The following is a 25405-nucleotide window of genomic DNA, read 5'->3' as shown; positions in this document are numbered from 1 at the left end:
CAGCCCGTGGCGCTCCAGTAGGAGTTCGATGGGCCCTCTCTACGCAAAAGTATGGTGACATACCCTCCTGGGCTACTTGTTCTCGAAACCATGATTCCATGAAGTCAGCTGCTTTGGGGCCTTCGCTTCGCTCTGGAAGTTCTATGACACGTATATTATTCCGGCGGTTCCTGCCCTACGCATCCTCAATCTTGTCCTGCAGGCCATGGACCTTGTTTTAGGTCATTTATCAGTTTAGTGTACTCTGCGATTTGAGGCTCCATGGTGGTCAGGGCCATCTCGTGTGAGAGGACTGTGTCCTCAAGTTTCGCATGGTCCGCCCGGAGGAGTGTAAAGCCAGTAGTGAGGGTTCCAATCTGTTGTTAGATTGCCTGTAGAATCAAATCAAGTTTATCAGGGGGAGCCTCAAGAGACCGTGAAGAAGAGGATCCGGGAGAAGGGGGTCTATCTGTAGGGGCTGGGACATCTGTTGGGTTCCCTGTAACAGGATTATTGCCTAAAATCTTCCCCTTAAGTCTCCCCATGGCGCCTGCAGGTTTATGCTGGGTGTACACTGTGTAAGCAATGCGGCGAGCTGATGGGCACCCCACAGCATGTTCTGAACAAGGTGATAGCGTTCCAAGGAGTAACTGCGTCAGCGGGTGTGTGATCTATCCACGAAGAGGGCCAATGACATAGGTAAACAGGCTGGTATATGCCAGTGTCAGATGCAGGGTGCCGCCGCTCCGGCAGAATACATTACTGGACACTTCTGCCAGTCACACCTCGCCTCCCATCTCTGCCCCCTGTAGTGGCCGTAAATCATGCCCATCAATTAGTGCGGGTCCCCCATACTCTCCAGGGGCCCAAAGAGTGCAATCCTGTAGGTCGTGCAGCGACCCCTGTGGGCAGCACAGTCACTCCAGAACGGTGGCACTAGTTCGCCTGCATTCAGTTCCGGACAGGCGCAGGATACGTTTGACAGACGACAGGTCTACCACATTTACTGCATCACGTATTTCAAACATGCAAGGGGAGGGCGGTCATCTGGCTCAGCATGTGGCATGACTCTGCGTCACTCACCGGGGTTGGGGGTCTTATTACATCAGATGTCTCCCAAGTCGCCTGAGGACTTCAGCCAGAGCCCTCGGCGGTGCGCCCCCACATCCACGGTAGGGCCCGACCACAGCTCCAAGGGGTGGGCACCACCGGAGGCAGGCAGGGAACACGCCGCTGCAGCCCCTCCAGCCTCCGGGGGAGGGGGTGCGAGTGGGCCACGGTGGTTGGCGCGCACTGTGTGTGGGGGATTCCAGCCGGATCACTGCTCCGGGTAGAGGATTCAAGCAGCCAGCAATCTAGAATCGGCTCCGCGATGATGCCGCAGGCTGGCTCCAGCACCTCCACTCGGCCAGGAGAGAAAGAGGAAAGTGTGGGAGCAACTTACATCACGGCCCACAGCAGCGGCAGAGAAGGGCGTCCCCAGGGCACAGCGTGCAGCGTGGGAGGCCTGTGGTATTGAAATTGCGCAGTCTCACCTCCGTGGGCCGCAGACACGGATCCGCCAACCCCGGCAGCCGCTCAGACACCACTATCGCGTGGGTCACGGGGGATCAGAGCCGTTACATCCAGCAGGAGACTTGATATAGTAGCGTCTATGGTGATATGGCAGGTAGGCCGCAGAGCTCGCAGTTTCCGGCAGGAGCAGCACAACAATAGAGCCGCAGCTCCGATCAGGTCAAATTCAGCGAGTGTGTGTCGCAGGCACTCTGTGGCTGCAGCGCTGTGACAAAGTCCTTGGTAGCAAGTATGTGTCCGGCGCCGTTACAGGATTAATCCCCCCAGGGTCTGGAGCCTCACCAAACCCGGTCCGCCATCTTAGGCGGGTAGCCACGCCCCCCCACCCAAGTCCTACAAAATCTGAGATCCAAAGCCTCTACCACATTCTGGAGTGAGCACTGACTGCTTCCTTCACAACATATGGAGAGCCAAGCATACAAAGGGGGTATTTTGGTTATCAAGATGTTGTCTGGAACAAGAGTTGTAATTGCTGGTACACACCACGGGCACTGCCCAGTAACCAATGACTTGCCCAGAGAAAATGTCTCAATTTGTATATAATATGTGGGAGCATGCAATCCATGTATAAAATCATGTCTCTAATTTCCTTATTACACTGGACTCTAGTCACAAGCAATGATAAAATAACGTAGCTGTTCTACTGTAGTAAGTAATTGGTTTTCAAACTAAAAGTCATTACAGGAAAAATAGAATATCTCTGTCCTTTTTTACACATTCTATGTATCAGCACATAATCTGACTTACATTAAACTGATTCTGATATCCTTTTGCAACAAATTACAAATAACTTGTTCAATGTGCTTAATTTCACATCAGATTACCATTTATTCTTCATGTCTTTGACCATACTACCTCATTCATATAAAAGAGAAAGACACCAAGTATTTAATTGATTTGCAGAAAGGGTGATGGTGTGTTTAATAAGAAATACAATACCTGCTGCTGAAGTGCTTCCCAATGGATGGAATGAGATTACATATGATACTCTACCAGCAGCATGATCACTTTAATGGCTTAGTCTGCAATGGAGGCAGGAATTGTATTGCTTCCCTTAGCGATACAGCTCTATGAATTTCCGGAACTGCTTAAAGATAGAACTCTTTAATCAGTAATGACTGTGTTTAAGTTTAACATTTTCTTTTTACTTGCCACAGTATTAATTGCTCAACAGCCATATTCTCACTAAAACGCCCATTGACATTTTAATTTATATAAGGTTGACACTATTTCACATTATTTTAATAAAACCTGCTGATCTGTTACTCATTTTTGGTAAGTCCTTTTTACTGATTATCCTGTTTCATGCATGGATACTATAAAATGTCAATACTACTGTTTGTACTGTATGTAGCTATGCACGGTTATATATTATGTAATGGAAGTTTTCAAAGTAATAATAAGAAATGGCACAAAATGTCTTTTAAGATCATTAAATATTCAAACTGCAAGTTCAGTATCTGCTCTTGAGGTACTGTTGTATGTAGCTTGTGCTTTAATTTCAATTAAATTTTGATGAAGTTACAGATACATAAAATACACAAGTCATAATTTGGACTACAACCCTGGAAAATAAAAATTTACAAACTGGCAAGTTTATGTTTACAAGTTTAAAAGGCTCATTTTTATTATACATATGCACACAATTAAACAACCTATACAGTTAAAACATTTTGTGAAATAAAAGGCAGTTGTCAACTACATAGTTTATTCAAATAAAATACATATTTATAAAAACACATAAAAGCAATACATTCCCTTGCTTAATTACAGTACAACATATAAAAGCACATTAGTATGATTCAAACACATTAAAAACAAAAATAAAATAAACACCTTCATTTGTTTAAGAAACCTTGTTCCCAGAAATTCAAATATACTGGCAATAACACTGATTTAATTTCTTGGTAATTACAGAGCACACTTTGGGGAACAAATAGTTGGATGTGTTTCCTTAATATACAGTAAAATATGTTTGTGATGAAATTTGTTTTTTCATGCAACTTTAAGCACAAAATGTTGGTACAAATTGCACAATGTTTTCTTGCTTCATAATGTTTCTTATAAATGAATTACATTTATCCGTATGAAATTAAACAGGGACTTGCATGCAGTAGATATCTATAAATGTTAGGCATGTGCAGAAAGCAGTATTTCTCCTCATTGGGAACCTCAAGGCTAGAACCCTTAGTGGATGGCTCACACAATGTCCAGACAATTTAGAAGTACCTACGTTTGGATACCTCAGCATCAAGATACTTAAGGGTGAAAACAATCAATGTATAGGAATTACTCTAAAGACCTACATCTATAGTACATTAATTACATTGTTTAGCTAAACTGGTAGAAAAGGGGCAAGGGACACATTGCTTACTTTTGACACCTTACAACCTGATATTGGTGTTGCAGAAGAAAATGTATGCTTACCTTTGCAATAGCCCTTTTGTTTTTTCACTTGTGTATTGAGTATATGAATAACCAGATTAACAATGGGAAGTTCTGCATGCACAGGAGAAAATCCATTAATGGCTTAGTGCATGTTCTCTTTCTTGTTCTTGGACTGTGGTGTCTCAATGTAGCGTGCCCCATAACTCTCCACTAGGCTAGTGCTATATGAATACCTCTGCATTCATACAACTCATACGTTCACACAGCCAAATTATTTTCATTGTTTGATAAGAATGAAGCTACAGATTAAAGAAAACCTAAGGGGTAGCACAAAAGGAGTGTCCCGTGGGCCAGTTCCAGATAGAAATCCTAGGACTCTGTTGTTTGTACCCACACAAACACCCCCTCTCACAAGCTTTGAATGGAGGGTGTAGAAGTCCCCGACTCCTCTTTGTTCCCACTGAGAATGTTTGGAGAAAATAACACTTAATTACATGCATCTGCTTCAATTTTAATATATAATGGGATAGAGACCACTGCATGGTGCTGGCATAGCAGGATTTCCTCTATGCCTGGGGCTAGTGGTTGCACTCCTCACACAAGAGGATTCTTTGAGGTTTCTTTCACTGCCATCCTTTAGAGGAAGCTCAACCCCTTCATTGAGTTTCTAAACATCAAACAAAACTGGCAACTGAAAATGTTATATTACCCCTACAAACAGACCCTCCATTTTGACACCTCAAACCTCATGTATTCATCAAATATTTGCTTTTGCATAAGACTGAAAATGAGAATGGCACGTTATATCACGGGTATCTTTAAATTAGTACACTATCATTGTACAAGTGTTCATCTAGGTCTCTATAGTATTTAGAATGTTTTGCATTTTTCATAAATTGCATGTAAGAATGTATTCATTTAATAATTGTTTAACTTGTATATATGATGTGAACAGCATTCAATGATTATTTCTGACTAGACCATGACTAGCTGTATACACCCTTCTGCAATCAGAGACTTATATTTAATAAAAATTATTTGTTAAAAGGTTCCTGAAACAATCTGTGGGACGACTACACCAACCTTGAATAATAAAATGACCAAATATGTTATAAGCATTATAAATAATAGAAAAATATGTTTCTCAGATATTTGTAGCACTAACACTCAATAAAACTCACATTTCCTTTCCACAGGTCATGTTAAACTTAGTGCTCGTGTAAAACACTGTGAAAATATTATGATACATCACACCAATTGAGGACACTTTTGCACAGAATAATCAAAACAAAGTGTTTGCCACAAATGATCAGAGGGTGTATAAATGTGTCCAAAATGAACAAATCAGAGAAGTTACCAATTTCTCAAAATATTTGCATATGCAAATACACTACAAATTCTAAACAGTTATTTTGTCATTAGGCATTAAGAAGTGGCATTCACTGAAGAAGCGTCTGAGTCAATGTGTAGAAATGTTTTGTGTGATGATAGGACATTGTATAAAATATTGTACTTTTACTTATCCACTATTTAGAATAAAATACCTATTTCATTTATCTAATTTAGAGAAATATGTATGTGGGTTCTAAACTCACCAACTTAGCCCATGCTCAATCATGGAGGAAGAGATTACAATTAATTGGTACAATGGGTACCTGCTTTCTGCTGAGTGGTTTCCTTACTAACGTGAACACATTTCTCCTTCATCTGAATTCTAAACTGTTCTGTGAGATGGGATATTGCAACTCCCTTAATTGCTTTCTGCGGTGGGTGTTCAATCTGTACTTCAATTAATGTGAATTAAATTAGACACGTTTGCAGAAAGTCCGTCAGTCATTTCAAACAACCTAATTGGAACCAATATTGAATGAAGTTTGATTTTTTCTAATCCTAGGAATTTAGTAGGGCAATGCTCCAGAGATCATGTTTTAACAGCATGACCACTATTTTATTTCGGCATAGTTATTCTCTGTTCCATTTAAGTATTTTTGTCGCAGTATTTTAATTCCTTTAAAAAAATGTAAAATGGTATTGTGCATATTATATTATTAAATGTATAGCTATATATGGAGAAAAATAAATATGTTAACCTTTCCTAGCATTCCATCAGTTTTAATATGGTCGAGCAGCTCATACTGTGATCAGGTCGGTCCTTACATAAATTAACACAACAGCATTTTCCTGAAAGATAACAACCCATGGCATTATATCACTCTTTAAACACAGTTGTCTGAGAACAATCTCTTGATCACTTCAGCTCATTCATCATAATTTTATTGCAAACTATATTTTACACAGCGTAACACAAAATATTTTCTGTAGACCAGGCACGTCTTGATTAGTCCCATTTAGAGAATATTTTTTAAACTCCTCTGCAGCATGGAATTGTGAAGCAGACATCAAATAATCAACTGGTTTACTTGTGTTGATTTCACTTAATACCTTGAGTCATTGCCTGTGTACAGTACACACCGAGTGTGATCAAATTAGTCACATAAACTTTAGTCTGTTATTTCTCAAAGGGCAAAATACTGTACAAAAACGGATCTGTTCTATTACAGCATATTGCAAAATTGTTATTTAACACTGAAAATTAAGACCAACAACTAACAATATTTGAATTCTTAAGAAAGTAGTTTGCAAACTAGATTTACCTGCTACTTTGTTTTAGGCACACCTCTGAAATGAATGTGCATTTCTGCATACCCCTGTACATATTTCTTAAGAAGTCAGACTTCACAATAGACATAGCTATAGTTTAAAATACTGTAGAATAGATGCAGAAGCTTTAAGTAAATTTGCAACAGCAATTAGTAAATAATATACTTGACTAGCAAGTGTACATCTGAATTTTTTTTATAGTAAAGATTAACTCTTCAGAAACTCATTTGACATGTCCAGCTGGCAGGTTAATGCAGATGTTTAATCTCTTCAAACCCCTTTCCTATGGTATACTATTGGAATTCCAAACTCTGCTTTGGATTTTCTAATTAAAGCTATAATATCCTAGCATCCACTTCTTGCTTTTGAATAAAAAGTTACTGTTGATTGCTAAGTGCCATATTACAGATCTGTGCAGACAATATTAACTGAGAACAAACATTCAATCATTATGCATGAGGGATGAAGGAGTGACAATAAAATGTTAGGTACCATTAAATACATTATGCGATGATTACAGCACAAAAGAAAACGTGTGTTGGTGATGGATGGGGAGCAAGCAACCATCATTTGAAAGTATCAGTGAGGTGATTGGTGAGGACATGGGCACGCTCAAATCAGCCAGTTTCTCAAATTCTTGCAAGTTGTTTGGGATGCAGCATGGTTGTAAAAACATATGATTTCCTCCCTTCCTTTCATAACAAATCGAAATAGAGGAAAAGACAAGCTTATTTCTAAAAACCATGGTTAGCTTAGTGTTAAGGACTACATTAGAAGACCTACAGTAGCACTATTTACAGTTTATCACAGGGGTTTGATGAACCAGCCGCATTGTTTATGCAAGCAATTGTCTGAAAATGCATTAACATAGATTTTCATATCTGCTTAGTTTGAGGGCATTTAAAACAGTCTGTTTCTGAAGATAAAGGTGATCTAAATTCATCTAGATCGTAACGTATAATAATTAACTTTTATATGCATAATTCCAAATAAAAATATATGCCGATTCAATATAAAGTAGAAAGGTAATGTCATGCTATCAGGATTACTGCTTACAAAACAAAAGTAAAATGAATTTGCACGTAACCTTGAAGTCAAACAAATATGTATGCATGTCATACACATCTTCAACTGTGTAGTTGTGCATATTAGTATGCACTAGAAATAGAGAGAAAATCTCTCAGTCTTCCAGGAGATTGTCTTGCTGGGAGTACCATGGTTGTGAGAACAGTCTAACATCCCTTGCCTTTCACCCTGCACACCATCCACTATTTGGAAAGATCCATTGAGAATCCCAGTGTATGCAATGCAGTAACCGTACACGATGACAATATGCCAAGAATACAAACGCATATCCAACAAGATTCGTAATAGGGACCCCATAGAGGCTTGAGTCTTCAACTGAGTCTTTGCATCGAAGGCTAAAGCATCTTGTTTCCTTGTGTCAGATGTAGTGGCTGGATATTAAATGCAGGAATCTCTGCTTTCCATTTCATCTGCAATCCAGTGATTTCTTATTCTTGCAAAGACTGCCATAATTTTTAATTCTCAGTCTTTGTTGGCTCTGCCTTCATTGTTCTTCCCTTTTTTGCCTTCAGCTTAGATGATTCACCTTTTTCATCCTTTGTTGTTGCGGATAAAAATGCAGAGTGAATGTCAAGTCTGGAAGAAGTGTTGACCATATAAAACATCTCCCTTCATGCAACCCCTGCTGCTAGTAACACACTCCTTCGTTCATTTATTAGGGGACCTGGTTAGTTCAACTAGCAGCATCAGCAGCAAATTGTGAAAGCATCCAAAGTCACATGCAGCTTCTTCTTTATCAGTCCAAAAGCTGCTCATTCGAATTAGCATGGCTTTGGAACCCTTGCTTCATCGCATTAAAATTCAGTGTCCAATGGCATCCAGTAAAAAAGGTCAATATATTATTGTTTTATTTTTACAAAAATGAATGTCAAAATATATCAAGTTAATATGTACACACTTCATGCTTGACTGTTATACTTCACTGAAAGAAAACAGAAATGTAAATATAATTAAAAACAGACATTATTAACGGCTATTATATTGCATTTGGAGAATGTTTTTGAATGTTAACTACTTTATAATATCATTAATGAAGACACTGTCATATTAGATGGCAAGGCCTCTTGTAACCAATAAGTTAGATATACATTCCAGCCCGCCCGATTCAAATGGTAAACTACTGATTTCAAGGATAGTCTCCCGCCTCCCGATTCCTGCACGCAGAAACCCAATTCGGAATGCCGAATCATGATCTGCTGGAAACAAGGCAGCTTGCGCTTGGAAATATATATCCTAAGCCCGAATACTTTGTCCTTAATACTTGGAGGGGGAATTTGGGGGTGTGACAGCCCTCGACATTTTAATTTTGGCAGTTTTACATAGCACATACAAAAAAGAGAGTTTAGAACTCTGATTGAGCTTGGGCTATGTTATTGAACTGCCAAAAATGAAATGCTGATCGTCACCATACATGCCAATAGACCAGATTCAGGCAGCTTGCCTCTGCTTCAATCTAAGTCAATGGGGAAAATACATTCTCCCAAATATTTTTGAAAATCTCCCACTTGCTTGCTCTAACATTTTGCCATGTATGGTTACAACACAACTAAATGCATTTTCCACTCTTTTATATATGCATTACTTCAATTTTTCTTCTCTTCCACCATGTTAACTATAGACAACATGTGGAACTCTACCACCTCAAAAAAAGAGGTAGATTTAGTCTATTGTAAGCATTTATAGAGCATAAAACATTGTGACCTCAAATTCAAGTTTTTTTTAATACCATTCAGCTGGAAATATTCACTTAAATGCATTTTAGCAGTCATTAACAATGGGACGAGGAGCCAGGGCACAAGGACGGAAATTCAAAGATGGCTGCGGCGATAGGAACCAAGAAAACAACAATGTGCGGTCTAGTATTCTTGCAAGAATCCAGAAGAGGAGAGTAATTCCTGGTCCTGGGGACAAAAGACAGAGACCAACATGCAAGAAGAGAGAGGGAACGAGGAAAAGAATCAGATGAGGAAATCACCTGAAGCAAAAGAGAGAACGAGGTCGGACGCATTTAAGGAAGCCACCTGAAAGGAGGTAAGACGCCAGGACCGAGAACCCAGCGCAACCCGAGGATGTACTCTATGGTGCAGGGAACTGGCAGGTTTAAAGCATATGCTCACTCAGTAGCCTCTAGGAAGAAGGTACTGAGGTCCAGTTTACCACAGTCCCATGGGAGGACTGTGGTCTCAGGCAAGTGTAGTGATCGACATTTCTGCACTGGGTTGATTGGGGCACATAGGAGTGAAAGTTCCCTTTCATAGCCAAGAACGAGGAAGCACTTCACTATACCGGCTGCACAAGGGGCAAGCATAGGCCGGCACAAGGAGTGGAGTTCTACTTTCAATCGTCACATTAGAGCAATGGGGTAAATGTGCATCCAAGACTCCTGTGTGAGTGGTCAATGGGTTGGGTGACGGTGTAAAGGTATCAATACAATAGAAGTGCATCCTAAAGAATAGTGTTTGTATATTTCTCTCCCGAGGGAACCGGAGTCTTCCTGAATTGGCCTTGCTGGTGATCTGGAGAAGATGAAGGACCAGAGAAAAAACCCACATTTTCCCTGACTATACCAGTTAAAGACCAACCCCCCACCCCCCTTTCCTGGAAAGGGGAAAACTATATTGGCCAGTAAATGAATAAAAAAGCTTTTTCAACTAATATTTGTGCATCTGCCATCATTGTAAGAACCCGTGACAGTGGTGTCAGAAGTAAGATTTTATAATCACTACCATGTCGCAAAGAGTGTCAGTGGAAGATATGATCAAGCAATTGGCCTAAGGACAGATACATCTACAATTGGTTTTTTACATTTTTATAAATCATTTTTATTGCCATTTTCAAAACAATAACAGTACAGTACTATCTATTGCGAGTGTAGCTTAACATCCATTACTTATACATCTTGCCATGGAGTACAGAAACCTCTGAATACATATCTCATTAGGTACTGTCGAGCAGGATCTCATTGTTCTAGAACGGTAGGTGAGGCGAGATTTGAGTCCATGCATGGTAGTCAATAGGCCGTACTTTCGGTAAGGCGATCGCCCTCGAATTCAGCTCTGTATAGTAAATGTTTCTATATGCCAGCCAATGCTTTAAACTGGAGAACTGGGGTGTTATAACTGGGGGTACACCGTGTCTAATGTGTAATCATCTGAGAAGGGCTGTACAATTACCACTGTCTGGCTAGGTCTCGGGTCGCGCCTGCGCGGAAGGGGAAACATCTGAAACATCCTAGGGAGAATGTTGCGCCTGCCATCTGGCTCCGGTCCCCGGTCTGGGCCCGTCCAGGACCTGCTCTCTAGATTGGCCCTCCTGAGAGTCTGGGGGCGTGGTTGTGTGGCAGGGGAGCAATATCTCTGGGACCCGGACTCGTACGAAATTTCTTGTGCAAAGGAGTGAAGTAGCATTGCCCACAACATGGATACAGGGTGTTTGCAAGTTCCCTTAACTTCTTCTGACTGAAGTTCCTCCACTGCACCCCATTTTTTGACTGCTCCCACCCAGGCCGCTAGTGGAGGTCTCCCCGGCGCCTTCCAATGCATCTTGTAGCTAGAAGGAGCGCCAGGGACGCAAAGCGCATTTCCACCTTGCAGTTCTTTTGTTGGTTGCTTATGGAGAGTGCACAGCCCTCCCAAGTGTGGATATCTGATAGCCCCGTGACTGAGCGAAGTGAGGTGTGAATCGTGACCCAGTAAGTATGGAGTGTTGGACATTCCCAAAACATGTGGTGAAAGGAGGCACCAGGTTCAGAGCATCTCGGGCATACAAAAGACCCATCTGTGTGGTATTGCTGGAGCTTCTCGGTGGTAAGGTATGCGCAATGCAGTATGTGCAGTTGTATGTTTTTAAAGCGGTAGTTGCGGGATACCTTTTTTGGGAACTCCAGGGCGCGGGTCCACTCTTTGTCATGGACCGGCCTGAGGAATTCAGCTTCCCATTTCTCCCGAAGGGGCGCTAGACATTTGCAATTGATAGTGGAGCAACAGGTGCAGGGCACAACAGGATATGGAACAGTTACAGACTGCCCTCAAAGACCAAGCCACCCTACTTACTGCTAAACAACACACACAAGATATGGCCATTTTGTGTCTAACTGATGTTATTGCCAGCACTTGAGTTCATCCTAATGTACCCTGTTCTGTTTTACAAAAGTATCAGGCAGGGAAATATCTAAACAATGTTAATGAACCTTGAAAGGGTGGCTGCTGTAGCTGCCTGACCTCCATAAAGATGGGGACAATACAAAGACCTTTTGTCGGAAGTTCTGCAGCCAGCTTATCAAGCAGCCGATCCCACAGGTCAGACGTCATATCAAGAGGTAAAAATAAATGGGGTCATATTGCTAGAAATTGCCCTCATAAACCCAATAACCCGAAGCATATGAAGATAGGATATGTAAGGGGCAATGCCTTTTGTACTGGGCCCACTGATGGCTCCTATAAAACAATTGTGAAAGTAAACCATCGAGAGGAAACAGCCCTACTGGATTCACCCTTTTTCTGTAATAAACCAAAAATGGATAGAACCAGATCAGCTAGAACTGGGGTGGGAGGAGTTGATCTGTATAACCTATGTTCATGAAGTAAGAGAATGTATCCTACCACTAAAGTATGCCTGGAAACAGATAAGACTATGGACATCATGAGGATGGGAGGAATTCCCGATTTGATGGAAGACCTTATTTTGGGTACAGATCATCCCTTATTTTTTCAGAATTTGAAAACTCATTTTCAGAAAACAGACTATGCGAATTGGTGGAATGAACCACCCTCACACAAAAGTGAGATTCAAGTAACAGCCCCCCGAGGTAGGAAAACCAGGACAGAGAAACGCCTAGCTAGACAGGTTTATTCCAGCCATTTAGCTAATGCCATGTATACTCTTTTGACAGATACAACATGGGAACACTATTGTAGCTTTAGAGCAGCTCAAAAAGTATACCCCACCCTGGAATAAGTATGGAGGCAATCAGTTGATAATAAAGTGGAGGATAAGGTAGTACCCTGCTTTTGGTGAGAAAAAGGGGCTCTTGTATCAGATAGTACATAGTCAAGGAGGAAAAGTTATACAATTACTAGTCCCAAAACCCATTAGAGAGCAGGCCTTACATCTCGCTCATTGTCAGATTTGAAGTGGCCACTATGGCTGATGAAAAACTGAGGCTCATCTTCTAGAAAACGTCTATTGACCAGGAGTCTATGTGGACATTGGGAAATTCTGTGCTGCTTGTGAACGTTGTCAAATATATAATGCTTCCCATCTATTCCGGGCCACACTGCATCCCTTACCAATTACTGATGTCCCATTCAAGAAGTTGTGTAAGCAACTACAGGAGGCACCCGTAGTCCCAGTGCAGACCTAGGTGAATATGGGAACATATAACAATGTCTCAACGGGAATCAATAAGGGGATAAACCTAATGAGCTAACTGAAAAATAATTCAAGAAGGTGGGCATGGATTTGGTGGGGCCTTTAGTACCTTCAGCCTGGGGACACCAGTATTTGTTGGTATTAGTAGACTATACTTCAAGGTATCATAAAGCAATTCTGCTGACCAGCATGATGACCACTACCTTGGTCCAAGCAATGATTTCATTGTTTTCAAGATAAGTATTCTCAAAATAGTTTCTCACTGATCAAGTAACCCCCCCCATTCATATAATAACTAATGGCCCAAAAATGTAAGCTAATAGGCATGAGTCAAATACGTACATCTGTCCATTAACCCCAGATAGACTAGTTGAACGATATGATAAAACTTTTAAACATTTGTTTAAAAAGACCACTGAGGACTCTAGGAAAAACTGGAATAGGAAGGTGCCACTGATCTTGTTTGCTATCCGGTGTGATTCCCAAGAGTCTACTGGATTCTCCTCTTTTGAAGTAGTCTTTAGGATACAATCCCATACGCTCTTGGATATGGCTGTGGAACACTGGGAGTCATAATAGGATGATGAACATAATCTGTTACATTATGCTGTGAACCTAAAACACACCCTTGCTACATTATGGGACAAAGTCAAAGAGAATCTAGAACAAGCATTGGCATAGCCAATAGGTCTCGCCTTTGGGACCTTCTAAGTGTTTAGCCATGCAACGGTTGATATTGTTGGACCAAGGATATTGTGCTGCATTACTAAATACTTAGAAGGTCCCAAAAGCGAGACCTATTGGCTATGCCAATGCTTGTTTCAGATGAAAGGGGATGATATAAAGTGCTATGTGCAGAGACAGAGTTCTGTGTAGAAACAAAATACAGCACATCTTACTCCCAAACTAGTGAGCAGGGATGACGTTTTCCACACAAGATGGAATGGCACATGGTCAAGACATTGAGAGAAAACCGGGGCTGCATTATAGGGAACACAATCGTTGTGGGAACCCTAATATGTTAAGCAATTGTGGACTGGATGATACTCACAAATCACAGGCTGGCCCATATAAATGGCCGGTAAAGCTTATGAAATCTTTTTTTTTGTTGCATTTCGTTAGCTGCACTTTTACTATTATTAACCTAAGGCCATTGGAATTATGCAATTTTGTGGATGTGGAGTTTTCCACATAATTATGGATTTGCCACACTTGCCACATAACTATCAACTGATGCATAAACTACAGATTTAAACAAAAAAAATCTTCTTGCTCAAACGAATCAAAAGTTACTAAAAACACAGCAACAAGTTTTGGTATTTATCTGTTGCTGATTGGTGTGTTTGGATGTCAAACTGGTGCTAATGAGGTACAACATTTGTCCAGATAGTGTTAACATTTATACAAATGACAAAATAACGAGGTAATGGTATGCCATTAAATTGATTTCAATGAAGTCATATAATCAGGAAAACCTCAGTGAGAAGGGATGTTAACTAGTGGCATAGCTATTAATGGCGAAGCAGGTGCAGTGGCTCCAGGGGCCCAGATATACGATGGGGCAACCGATTGCTTTATTTTACTACCCAACCAGCAGTCAAAAGGCCCGTTGTCCTTGCTTGCACTAGGGCCCAGGGTATCCTAGCTATGCCACAAAGGTTGAGTATTATTTACCAGCCATTGTCTTCAATTCAACAGCCAAAGCATTGTGGGAATGGTAGTTCTGGTTTATCTTAACATGCTGCCTCTGGTCACATGGAGCCATCCGTTAACATTAGATGAGGGCTAGAGACCACTCTTCAGGGAGAGGTGTTAGGTCACCAGCAGAGACCCTTCTTGAGACATCGGGGAACAAAAAGATCACTGTATGGTAATTTGGGTCCAGAAAATAACAAAATTAGTCGATGAGGCAGAGGTTTCCAAGGTTTAGAAGTAGCCATAACTTCGATGGTAAAGTTTGACAAAAGAAAGGATTCTGGCTGGAACTAATTCCTGCCAGCTGCAGGGCACAGCTGGCAGCTGACCAGGCACACAAACCCGGCCGGGGAACAGCAGCTTTCTGTCCCCGCCTCGGCTTCCAATAGTGAACCCTTGTGAGCTGACATCCAGCTGAGCTGGGGGTGGGGTGGGGGAGTGGGAGGGAGCGCTGGAATCTATTTCCAGATGTTTCTGAGAATGATGGAGGAGTAAAAATATCAGACCAAGCGACTGAGGGCATTTGATTTAGTTTTGTGCTGGGTAACAGTGTTTTAGTGTGCTCATATAGCGCTAAAAGGTCTTGGCTTTTTATCAGTGACAACCGAATAATTAACTGAAATGAGGATGAAAGCGGAGCCTGAAAGCTTGTGACTGGCCCCTCCTACCGCAGGGTATTAAGACACAGGGGTGGGGGGGGGGGACAGCGACCGGGGGGGGGGGCAAGAGTAAAAAAGAGAAAGAAAAGAGAAGGGGAGAGGAGTGAGAAGGGTAGGATGATAAGTGAGTGTGACAGATAAACGGTGAAAAAGAAAGAAAAGATGACAGACAGGGAAGGGAAGGAATGAAGAGACTGTGAAAGAAAGAAAATAGGGGGATGGGCAAAGAGGTACACCAAGCAAGGAATGCTTAGGAGAGACAGAGGAAACGAGGGCGAGCGCGAAGTGCAGAGGGAGCAAGCGGTGCTAAGGGGGATGAAAATAGCGGAAGAAGGAAATGGGAGCCAAAAAGGAGAGGGGGAGATGTAGAAATGGATGAGCATGAGAAGTGCTGAGGAGAGGAAAGCAAGGGGCCCGCAAAGCCCTCTGGGGCAGCACCGTAGAAGGAACATGAGACTCGGAAAAATCGAGGAATATTAAAGCTGCAATCCTGTCACGGGGAGGGGGTCGGAGGGTGTGTGAGAAGAGGGCTGTCTTTTGCCGCCTGTTCTCTGCAGCCGGTGAAATCCAACTTCGAACCCCCGAAAAACTACTGAATGAACATGGTGCCCTGATCCTTTCTGGAAGGCTGAACGTGGGGCACTGATTATCAGTACATGAGGCCCTGAAACTCCATGTACGCCTGGGACCTGGCGCCCCTGTGGTCGTCCCTGTGAGCCTGGGGCCCACCCGTACTCTGCGTGTGGAGCCACAGGACAGTGAGGCCGGCCCTCCTCAGATGCCTGGTTCTCCTTGGAGTGTGTGACGGAATATACTGCGGAGGGCCGGGCCAGCTCCCCGCACCAGGCCTCACATTCCTGCTCAAGAACGTTTGCCTATTTTAGTAAAGAAGAAAGTCTAAGCAGAGAGAGTAAGGGAGAGAGAAATAAGATTAAAGAGACGGAAAAACAACAGGGAGTGAGAGAAACCGAATGGGACTCAGAGAAAGGTGCAAAAAGAATAGAAAGAGAAACAAGCAGAAGCCTATGCAGTGAGAGCCAATGGGCACCATCTACCGACACAGCAACGGGAGAGGCTGACTGCACGAGCAGACTAGAAAGTGAAAGTGACCATGAATGCAAACAAGCGCGCGTGCGTTGCTCGCTCCCGCAAGGTGGATGCCACCACAAGCACGAGTGTGCTTGAAAAGGAGCAGACCGATTCCTAAAGGTCATCTCCTAGGGCAACGCATGCGCGCTGCCTAGGCGAGACCTAAAAAGCATCAAAAGGCCAGACACAAGGTGAATACAAAACTTAGAGAGTTTAAACCAAGAGATCAAGTGCTTTTAACTGACCATGCACCCTTAGTTTGACTTACACAACATAAAGATATTAATCCCCGTATTTTACGGTGGTTTTTAGCCATGCAACCTTTTTCATTCCAGACCAAACACAGAGTAGGAAACTTTCCAATGAATGTGGATTTCTTATCTTGACACGCTACCAGAACTGACCCAATCGGTCACTCCAGGAAAAGAGGATTTATGATTGGGAACCAGGGTATGAGGATGGAAATTCCAAGATGGACGCAGCGATGGGAGCCAAGAAAACAACAGCGAGAGGTCTAGCAGTCTCACATGAATCCCGGAGAGTGCTGGTTAGCACTTGCGGGTCCTAGTCACAAAAGACGAAGACCGGCATGCAAGAAGAGAGAAAGAGAACGAGGACAAGAAGCAGACACGGAAGGTGCTTGAAAGGGAAAGAGGGAATGAGAACAAGAAGCAGATGAAGAAGCCGTCTGAAAGGAGGGAAGATGCGAGGACCAAGAGCCCAGCGCGATCAGAAGATGGAATCCATGGTGTGGAGTACCGGCAGGTTCAAACCATACGCTCAACCGGCAGCCTACAGGAAGTAGGTGCTGAGGTTCCATTTACCACTGTCCCAGGTAAGGACTGTAGTCTCAGGCAAGTGCTGTGGTTGAAATTTCTGCACTGGCTTGATTGAGGCGCAAAGGATTCCTGTGCACACCCAGGTACGAGGAAGCACTTCACTATACCAATTGCACTAGGGGCAAGCATAGGCCGGTACTAAGAGTGGAGCTCTACTTTCTATTGTTGCAGTAAGGCAATGGGGGAAAAATGCATCTAGACTCCTCTGTGTGTGGTCACAGGTGTTGGGTGACGGTGTACATTTACCAATACAATAGGAGAGGGTACTAAAGAATAGTGTTTGTTTATTTTCTCTTCCGAGGGAACCAAGGTCTTCCTGAATTGGCATTGCTGGTGACCTGAAGAAGACAAAAGACCAGAGGAAAAACCAGATTGTGCTCCATCTATACCAGTTAAAGACTACCCCCACCCCCCTTGAAAGAGGAAAACTGCACTGGCCAGTAAAAGAGTGCATATATTTTTCAACTAATATTTGTGCGTCTGCTGTGATTGTAATAACCCGTGACAAATAACTGTGCTTGTTTTGTGTACTGTGTATAAGTAACAAAGACTAGCTTTCTGTCCCCGCCTCGGCTTCCAATAGTGAACCCTTGTAAACTGACATCCAGCTGAGCTGGGGGGTGGGGTGGGGGAGTGGGAGGGAGCGCTGTAATCTATTTCCAGATGTTTCTGAGAATGATGGAGGAGTAAAAATATCAGACCAAGCGACTGAGGGCATTTGATTTAGTTTTGTGCTGGGTAACAGTGTTTTAGTGTGCTCATATTGCGCTAAAAGGTCTTGGCTTTTTATCAGTGACCACCGAATAATTAACTGAGACGAGGATGAAAGCGGAGCCTGAAAGCTCATGACTGGCCCCTCCTACCGCAGGATATTAAGACACAGGGGTGGGGGGGGGGGACAGCGACCGGCGGGGGGGGGGAGGGGGGTGCAAGAGTAAAAAAGAGAAGGAGAGGGGAGGGGAGTGAGAAGGGTAGGATGATAAGTGACAGGGACAGAGGAAACGAGGGAGAGCGCGAAGTGCAGAGGGAGCAAGCGGTGCTAAGGGGGATGAAAATAGCGGAAGAAAGAAATGGGAGCCAAAAAGGAGAGGGGGAGATGTAGAAATGGATGAGCATGAGAAGTGCTGAGGAGAGGAAAGCAAGGGGCCCGCAAAGCCCTCCAGGGCAGCACCGTAGAAGGAACATGAGACTGAAAAATCGAGGAATATTAAAGCTGCGATCCTGTCACGGGGAGGGGGTCGGAGGGTGTGTGAGAAGAGGGCTGTCTTTTGCCGCCTGTTCTCTGCAGCCGGTGAAATCCAACTTCGAACCCCCGAAAAACTACTGAATGAACATGGTGCCCTGATCCTTTCTGGAAGGCTGAACGTGGGGCACTGATTATCAGTTCATGAGGCCCTGAAACTCCATGTACGCCTGGGACCTGGCGCCCCTGTGGTCGTCCCTGTGAGCCTGGGGCCCACCCGTACTCTGCGTGTGGAGCCACAGGACAGTGAGGCCGGCCCTCCTCAGACGCCTGGTTCTCCTTGGAGTGTGTGACGGAATATACTGCGGAGGGCCGGGCCAGCTCCCCGCACCAGGCCTCACATTCCTGCTCAAGAACTTTTGCCTATTTTAGTAAAGAAGAAAGTCTAAGCAGATAGAGTAAGGGAGAGAGAAATAAGATTAAAGAGACGGAAAAACAACAGGGAGTAAGAGAAACCGAATGGGACTCAGAGAAAGGTGCAAAAAGAATAGAAAGAGAAACAAGCAGAAGCCTATGCAGTGAGAGCCAATGGGCACCATCTACCGACACAGCAACGGGAGAGGCTGACTGCTTGCTGCAGAGACGGGCCAGCGCTGGAGCAGAAGTGCAATTAAGCGGGTCTGCCTATGAAAAGATGCCAGCCCAGAGCACATCTAAAGAAACGAAACCAGGAGCGATGACGCGCGCCACTAAATGTAAACAAGCGTGTGCGTTAAAGCTCATTAGAAAAAAAAAAAGATGGCCCCTGCGCGCACCGCAAATGTACGAGCAGGCTAGAAAGTGAAAGTGACCGTGAATGCAAACAAGCGCGCAAGCGTTGCTCGCTCCCGCAAGGTGGATGCCCCCACAAGAACGACAAAGGACCAGAGGAAAAACCAGATTGTGCTCCATCTATTCCAGTTAAAGACTACCCCCCACCCCCCTTGAAAGAGGAAAACTGCACTGGCCAGTAAAAGAGTGCATATTTTTTTCAACTAATATTTGTGCGTCTGCTGTGATTGTAAGAACCCGTGACAAATAACTGTGCTTGTTTTGTGTACTGTGTATAAGTAACAATGACTTGCTTTCTCAATCACCAGTGAGTTTTGCATGCAAGTTTTCTTGCATTAGTCATGATGCTTTTTCACCATCCTAAACTCTCAACTGATGGGCTTGAATATATTCAAGGCCGTTGATGGTTTGCTGCTTTATCTTGCAACACACTAATTAAAAAAATATACCTGATTCCAAGTTGTTAGTTGTGTTAGCATGTGAGATGTCTAGTGTGGAAATCTAACATTCCCAAACAGTTCTTCAATTCTGATTAGTATGTACCATAAACACAGGGTAAAAATGAACATAGATTCAGTTTGTTTTTTACTAACACTTGTAGTGACTATAAAGTATTTTGTCACCTCAAGCACAGCACAAAGACAAGCATGCTGGAGAAGAACATTGCAAATTTTTAACCAATCAAAAACAGCCATCCTAAAGAACTTTGTTACTGATGTATTGGTTACGGTTTTCACGTAAATTACAATAGATTATAAATTCACTTTACCCTGTTCTCCTCAGTATCCATAGCTAGAATGTGATGCAAAATGGCTAATAATGGGTAGATAATATTTTTGTGTTAAGGGAGACAGCATGCAGGCAAAAAACAAACTGTGTAAGTATTGCCCCCATTCTGGTCACCTTACATAAGTTCTGTGATGCAAGAGACACATAATAAGTATGTTCAAGAGTAACGTATTCATACTATACATAAAGACTCATAATTCTCGAAGTTGCATAAGGAAGGTTATTTAATTGCTGCAGAAACCATGAGATAAAACAAACTATATCCCCAATAAGTAGCCCTCCATTTTGGGGCCATCATAACTGAAACAGACTTAATACTCCTGACTAGGGAGAATGTTAACACCACCACAGAAACCTGTGGACCCTGCCTCGAAATGCAAGGAGAGATGGCCGCACACTCAAAGCTTATCTTATTTTAGGCATAAAAACAACTGACATTCGGAAACAAATGTACGGTCCACACGTGATCTAAAGGGACAATCAATTTTGCATGCAGTGCATAACATGTGCAAATTCAGCATATTTTAAGCACTTGTAAGTGCCACATGGATGGGCAGATGTGAACATTCCCTGGAGTGACAGAGTGGGAAGGGAAATATAATAAAAATTAGAGAAAATGTAGCTTTCTTTACACATATCGGCACATCTAGGTGCAAGTAGTGAAGAAAATTTGGGAAAATGCCCTTATATTCCCCATATTCTTTGTGTTTTTGTAGGTTGGCAATATATTTTTGGGGGAATTTGTTAAATGAAGGGATGAAGAAATGTAAAATATACACTACTTTTCTCCATTAACCAACAGGCCTCATATCACAATGGTAGTGCAGCACTTGCACGGTAAAAGTAGTATCCAACACTGGGTAGGCAAGGGCAAACCAACAAATGGTTAGTACCATAAAGGTCCCCATGTATGTTAAATTGTTTTGGGAATGGTCAAGCCTTTGGGGAACTGGTTTTTGTGAAGAGAAATAGTTGGATGATGGCTATCACTAGTATTCTGGGTTCGTATGCTCCTGGATTCATACTTCGTATGCTTAACATAGAAAAATCAAAAACACAATGAGCCCTCGGGTCCGACAGAATGACTTCCGGTTGTCCCAATGGAAGAAAACGGAAAAAACAGTGCTGTGAGAAAAGGGGGGGGGGGGTGTTCCCTCACACACCAAAGGTGTCATGCTTCATCATGGGGATACCTCCTCGCATCACGAACCTAGTCTTGACGTGAGCTACAACCCCCTCGTCTGTCCGAAGAACAGAAAATACCTTTGTTTCCTGTTCTTTAGACAGACGCTCCTGCTGCCACGCTAAAGCTGAGCGGTTGGATGGGCATCTGTACCTAGGGCCACGGGCCAGGGACAGTTGATGTAAGATACCCGACATTTGCAGGTACACCAGTGAATCTTGCCGAACAGCCGGATCACTGGTTTTGTATGACACTACATCGCTTGTACTAGTGCACTTTTATCTTTATTGTTTCTGTTCTCACACACTTTGCAGTAGCTATTTCAAAAGAGATCCTGAAGAAGGCCAAGACACTAGTATAGGTCAATACGGCCGAAACATGTTGATCACTTTTAAGCGCAGCTGTCTCTAATTACGGAAGCAATACTACTCAATTTTTGTTTTTAATCCTGGCACCATTAAGCATCAATAAACTATGGTAGGCTTACCTTGTAGCTAGTTTTAATCACTCTTACTCACTATTGTTATATCAGCACTGCACTACCTCACTCACACATTCGCTCACATTGGGTTTTAGGAATATCCCTCCTCTTCACTAAAACATCCCTGAGCTCCTCCCTCGCAGTGAGGGGTTGTAGCCCGTATCATGACTAGGCTTAAAAGGGAACCTACCCTTAGCCCCTCCCCCTCCTTTTCTCTCAGAACTGTTTTTTCCTCTTTCTCCCATTGGGACAACCGGAAGTCATTCTCTCGGACCCGACTGCTCATTGTGTTTTTGATTGTCTAAATTGGGGAGAGTGCCCCAGCAGGTTCTTTAAATATCCTCTAGCCCCCCCCCCCATTGTGTATTATAACACAGAAAAATGCCATCATATGAATTCCTGACATTGAGTAAGTTTGATTATCTTCCCAATTCAGGCAATATAAATTTGGTCTGAAGCTGTGCCACATGTCCCCTCCCTCAATTCAAAACGCCTATACATACCTTATGCCAACATCCTGCTATCGGAAGTCCATCTGGTCCCTGTAATGTTTAACAACATTTAGTTGTAATGTTGCAAAAGAGAACAGCATATATAATATATAAAAAAAGAATGTTAAATTGCACCACAACCATTACACCAGTCAAAGGGCCATGCAATGTAAATTTTCTGATTACTTGGAATGTTGAATGCTGAAAATAACTATTTTGAAACAGGGTTAGTGACATATCAGACATGACCAATGACCAATCACTTTTCTAATTCATTAATCATTTGCTCCTACATTTTCAGACTCTTGATAGAAATCCTATAATTGAATCAGCATTACACTTAACATATATTGTATAAAATATAAATAAGGTTTACCTTAAGGAAATGCCAAACAGCTATTCAAAGGATAATATTTGTAATGATTTTCACCCTTGATAGGATTAAATATTTGACCAGTTGCACAGTGAAAAGAGTCAGAAAATGTTTTGTGAATACTCAAAAATATGTGTGCATAAACGTCCATGGTATCACTGCCCTGGAACTTCTACTTTTAGAGAAACCTTTATGTAAACACATACATTTACAAGTGCAACGGGTATCAGGAATGCATGCCGATTTCGTAGATTCAGAATTTAGTCACTTCACCACGTTTATGCCAACATTCACACATCCATTGGTTCAATCAGATTATGATTATGAATAGCTGGGATTGCCTCCTGCTAAGAAGTAATTCTATTTTGTTTAGGTGCAAAGGTTATAAAAATGGTTGGGTGCTGGTAAAATGTGTATGTCCTGAACTCACCTAACCAATATGCTAGGGGATAGTTGATGCTGATGTGGCTGATTAATTATAATAAATAAACTAACCTTATGCCATTTTGATTAACATTGTACTATGAATCAATGCCTTTCTTTTGGAAAACTGAAGGGTGATACTCTATTTTACATTCTTTTAATCAACTTAAATGTCATTTTACAAATACTTTCAATGTTATCTATTTTAGAATTGCTGGAAGTTTAGTATGTTTCTAAATATTTTTATTGGAATGAGTCATGTGATTCTAATTATTTTAATTCATCTATAATATTAAAAAAGCCTTTTAACTGTTAAAAAGCTGAAAAATTAACTTTCCTGAATAGTGACTTGTTAGTTGAACTATTCCCTCATGTAAGTCTTGCTTAGATGCACAAATAGGTTTAAGAAAAGGAGGCCAGTGTTTGCACCACCCATATATTTATCTTAATATAAAATTAACAGAATTCAACAATTTAACATATATTGACTGTAGAACCTGAGAACCAGTTTCTGTGGAAAATGGTTCCCCATTAGAAAGCCGATCTTTTTATTTGTTGTAATTTCTTGGGCACTTACAGTACTGCTTTAGGGTATTAGGAACAGAGTGGGGTACTGCAAAGGGAGGAGAATATGCCAAATTTGGAATACAGAATGTTGAGAGCACCTCAAACTGTATTCAATCTGAATTTAGTATGAAATTGGAGTCAGATAGAGGTTCAAAGAGAGAAAGATTGAAATGTGGAGACCTGCTCCAAATTATATGTATATTGGCTGGTAGATACCCAGTAGGTTTTCTGAAGCCTGCCTTACTTGGTAGATCTGAAATGAATGGGCAAGGTATTGAGACACAGGGACCCAAGACAGATTTATGGACCAGGCAGAGCATGTTATGCTTTCCTTGCTTAGTATAGAAGGGAACAATAGTTCCTGTGGACAATCAACAAGTAAAAAAACAAAAATAAAAGCACAATCGCAATAGTTGAAAGCAAAGAGATGTTAGAAAGAGAAAAAACATATCACAAATTTTTCATGAAGTGAAGTTTTTTATATAAATGCGTATTCACATTATTTTAAATCCAGTGCATGGTGTCCCAAGAGAAAGTGGAACCTATATTTCAAGGTTGTGACTGTTTGTGACCTAAAACAACATCTCAAGAAAATATACAAAGATAACCATCATGTTAGTATACAATGAGTACTCGTAGCCTCCTAGTACAATAATAGGGGCAAGCTTGTCATTCCACAAGCGGAGACAGACAGACAGTCGCGATTAACTTTAAAGCTGACCCAGGAGGTTTCAACATATTGAGTGATCCTTCACTCTCCCGACTTGATAACCACATTTGGACATTGATTGTCGGTCGTCCATATTATCTACAAGGCCTAATACAAGCAAGCCTCAGACTACTAGTACCCCTCCCCTCACTATGTGCCCAGCTGGGCCCTATGTGAGTAACCTCCCCTTATTTTTCACTTCCATAAGGTGCACACCACACGATCTGACAGTCATTCTCAGGTGTCCCTCCATTGTTAGGTCCTGAAGAGACCCCATATTGACAGTTGAGTCGAAACATCGTCGATAACCTAAGGCGAACCATTTCCTAGCCCCTATTATTGTACTAGGAGGCTACGAGTACTCATTGTATATTAACATGATGGTCTTGACTTGACTTAATGAAAAATTTGTGATATATGTTTTTTCTCTTCCTGACATCTCATTGCCTTCGTCTATTGCGATTGTGCTGTTTATTACTTGTTGATTGTCCACAGGAACCACTGTCCCTGCTAAACTATAATTACCCTGTAGGGTGTCCCTTGTGTCCTTATACACGTTCCTTACTTAGTAGCCACAGTAGCTTTAATGCATTCACATTTTAAGGTCCAGTAGGGCATTACAGAGATCTAGCATGGATACCCACTGTAAGCCTTGTGTGTTAATTCTTCACACTCATAAGAGGATTCAGGCTAGCCTGATTGTACACCATAAATGTGATGAACCGTTACCAATATCTATTTACAGAGGACAAAACTGTCACAAAATTAGAATCAAAAGCTCTAAACCTTCTAGATCCATCAACATAAATTCAGAGTGTTCTTGAAACATTCAAGGTGCGTAGTTGCACACTTTTCAGAGAGAATGGGTCTTTAAACAATTTTGGGATATCTACATCCCAATTATGGTGACGAGAACATCTTCTCTAGAAGAAAAAGTATGACTACAGGAGAAAGATGATTGTGTTGTTAAAGATTTTAGAGAATGATAATAATAAAAAATAAAAATTCCTGTGAAAAAAGTGTATTGGCCAAAA

General features: G+C 42.1%; 1 protein-coding gene across 7 annotated transcripts in view; it reads right to left on the bottom strand.

Annotated features, from left to right (window-relative positions):
- Positions 1-6199: 6199 nt before the first annotated feature.
- Positions 6200-25405, bottom strand: part of LOC146810895 (uncharacterized) — a 403292-nt gene continuing 384086 nt past the window's right edge. For 5 of the 7 annotated variants that reach the window (XM_085617937.1, XM_085617940.1, XM_085617938.1 and 2 more), the window contains 2 exons: positions 22312-22350; positions 6200-8225 (listed from right to left, as the gene is read on the bottom strand). In XM_085617937.1, the coding sequence (XP_085474063.1) occupies positions 8145-8225; positions 22312-22350 (120 nt within the window). In that variant the 3' untranslated portion in view covers positions 6200-8144. Of the gene's footprint in view, positions 8612-22311; positions 22351-25405 lie in introns of all 7 variants that reach the window. The other 2 variants (XM_085617941.1, XM_085617939.1) reach the window with 2 other exon arrangements.

Source organism: Triturus cristatus, chromosome 7 (genome assembly GCF_964204655.1).
Source record: "Triturus cristatus chromosome 7, aTriCri1.1, whole genome shotgun sequence".
In the NCBI taxonomy this organism is placed as follows: domain Eukaryota; kingdom Metazoa; phylum Chordata; class Amphibia; order Caudata; family Salamandridae; genus Triturus; species Triturus cristatus.
The sequence above is the reverse complement of the archived record's forward strand: the minus strand, read 5'-3'. Positions and strand labels throughout refer to the sequence as shown.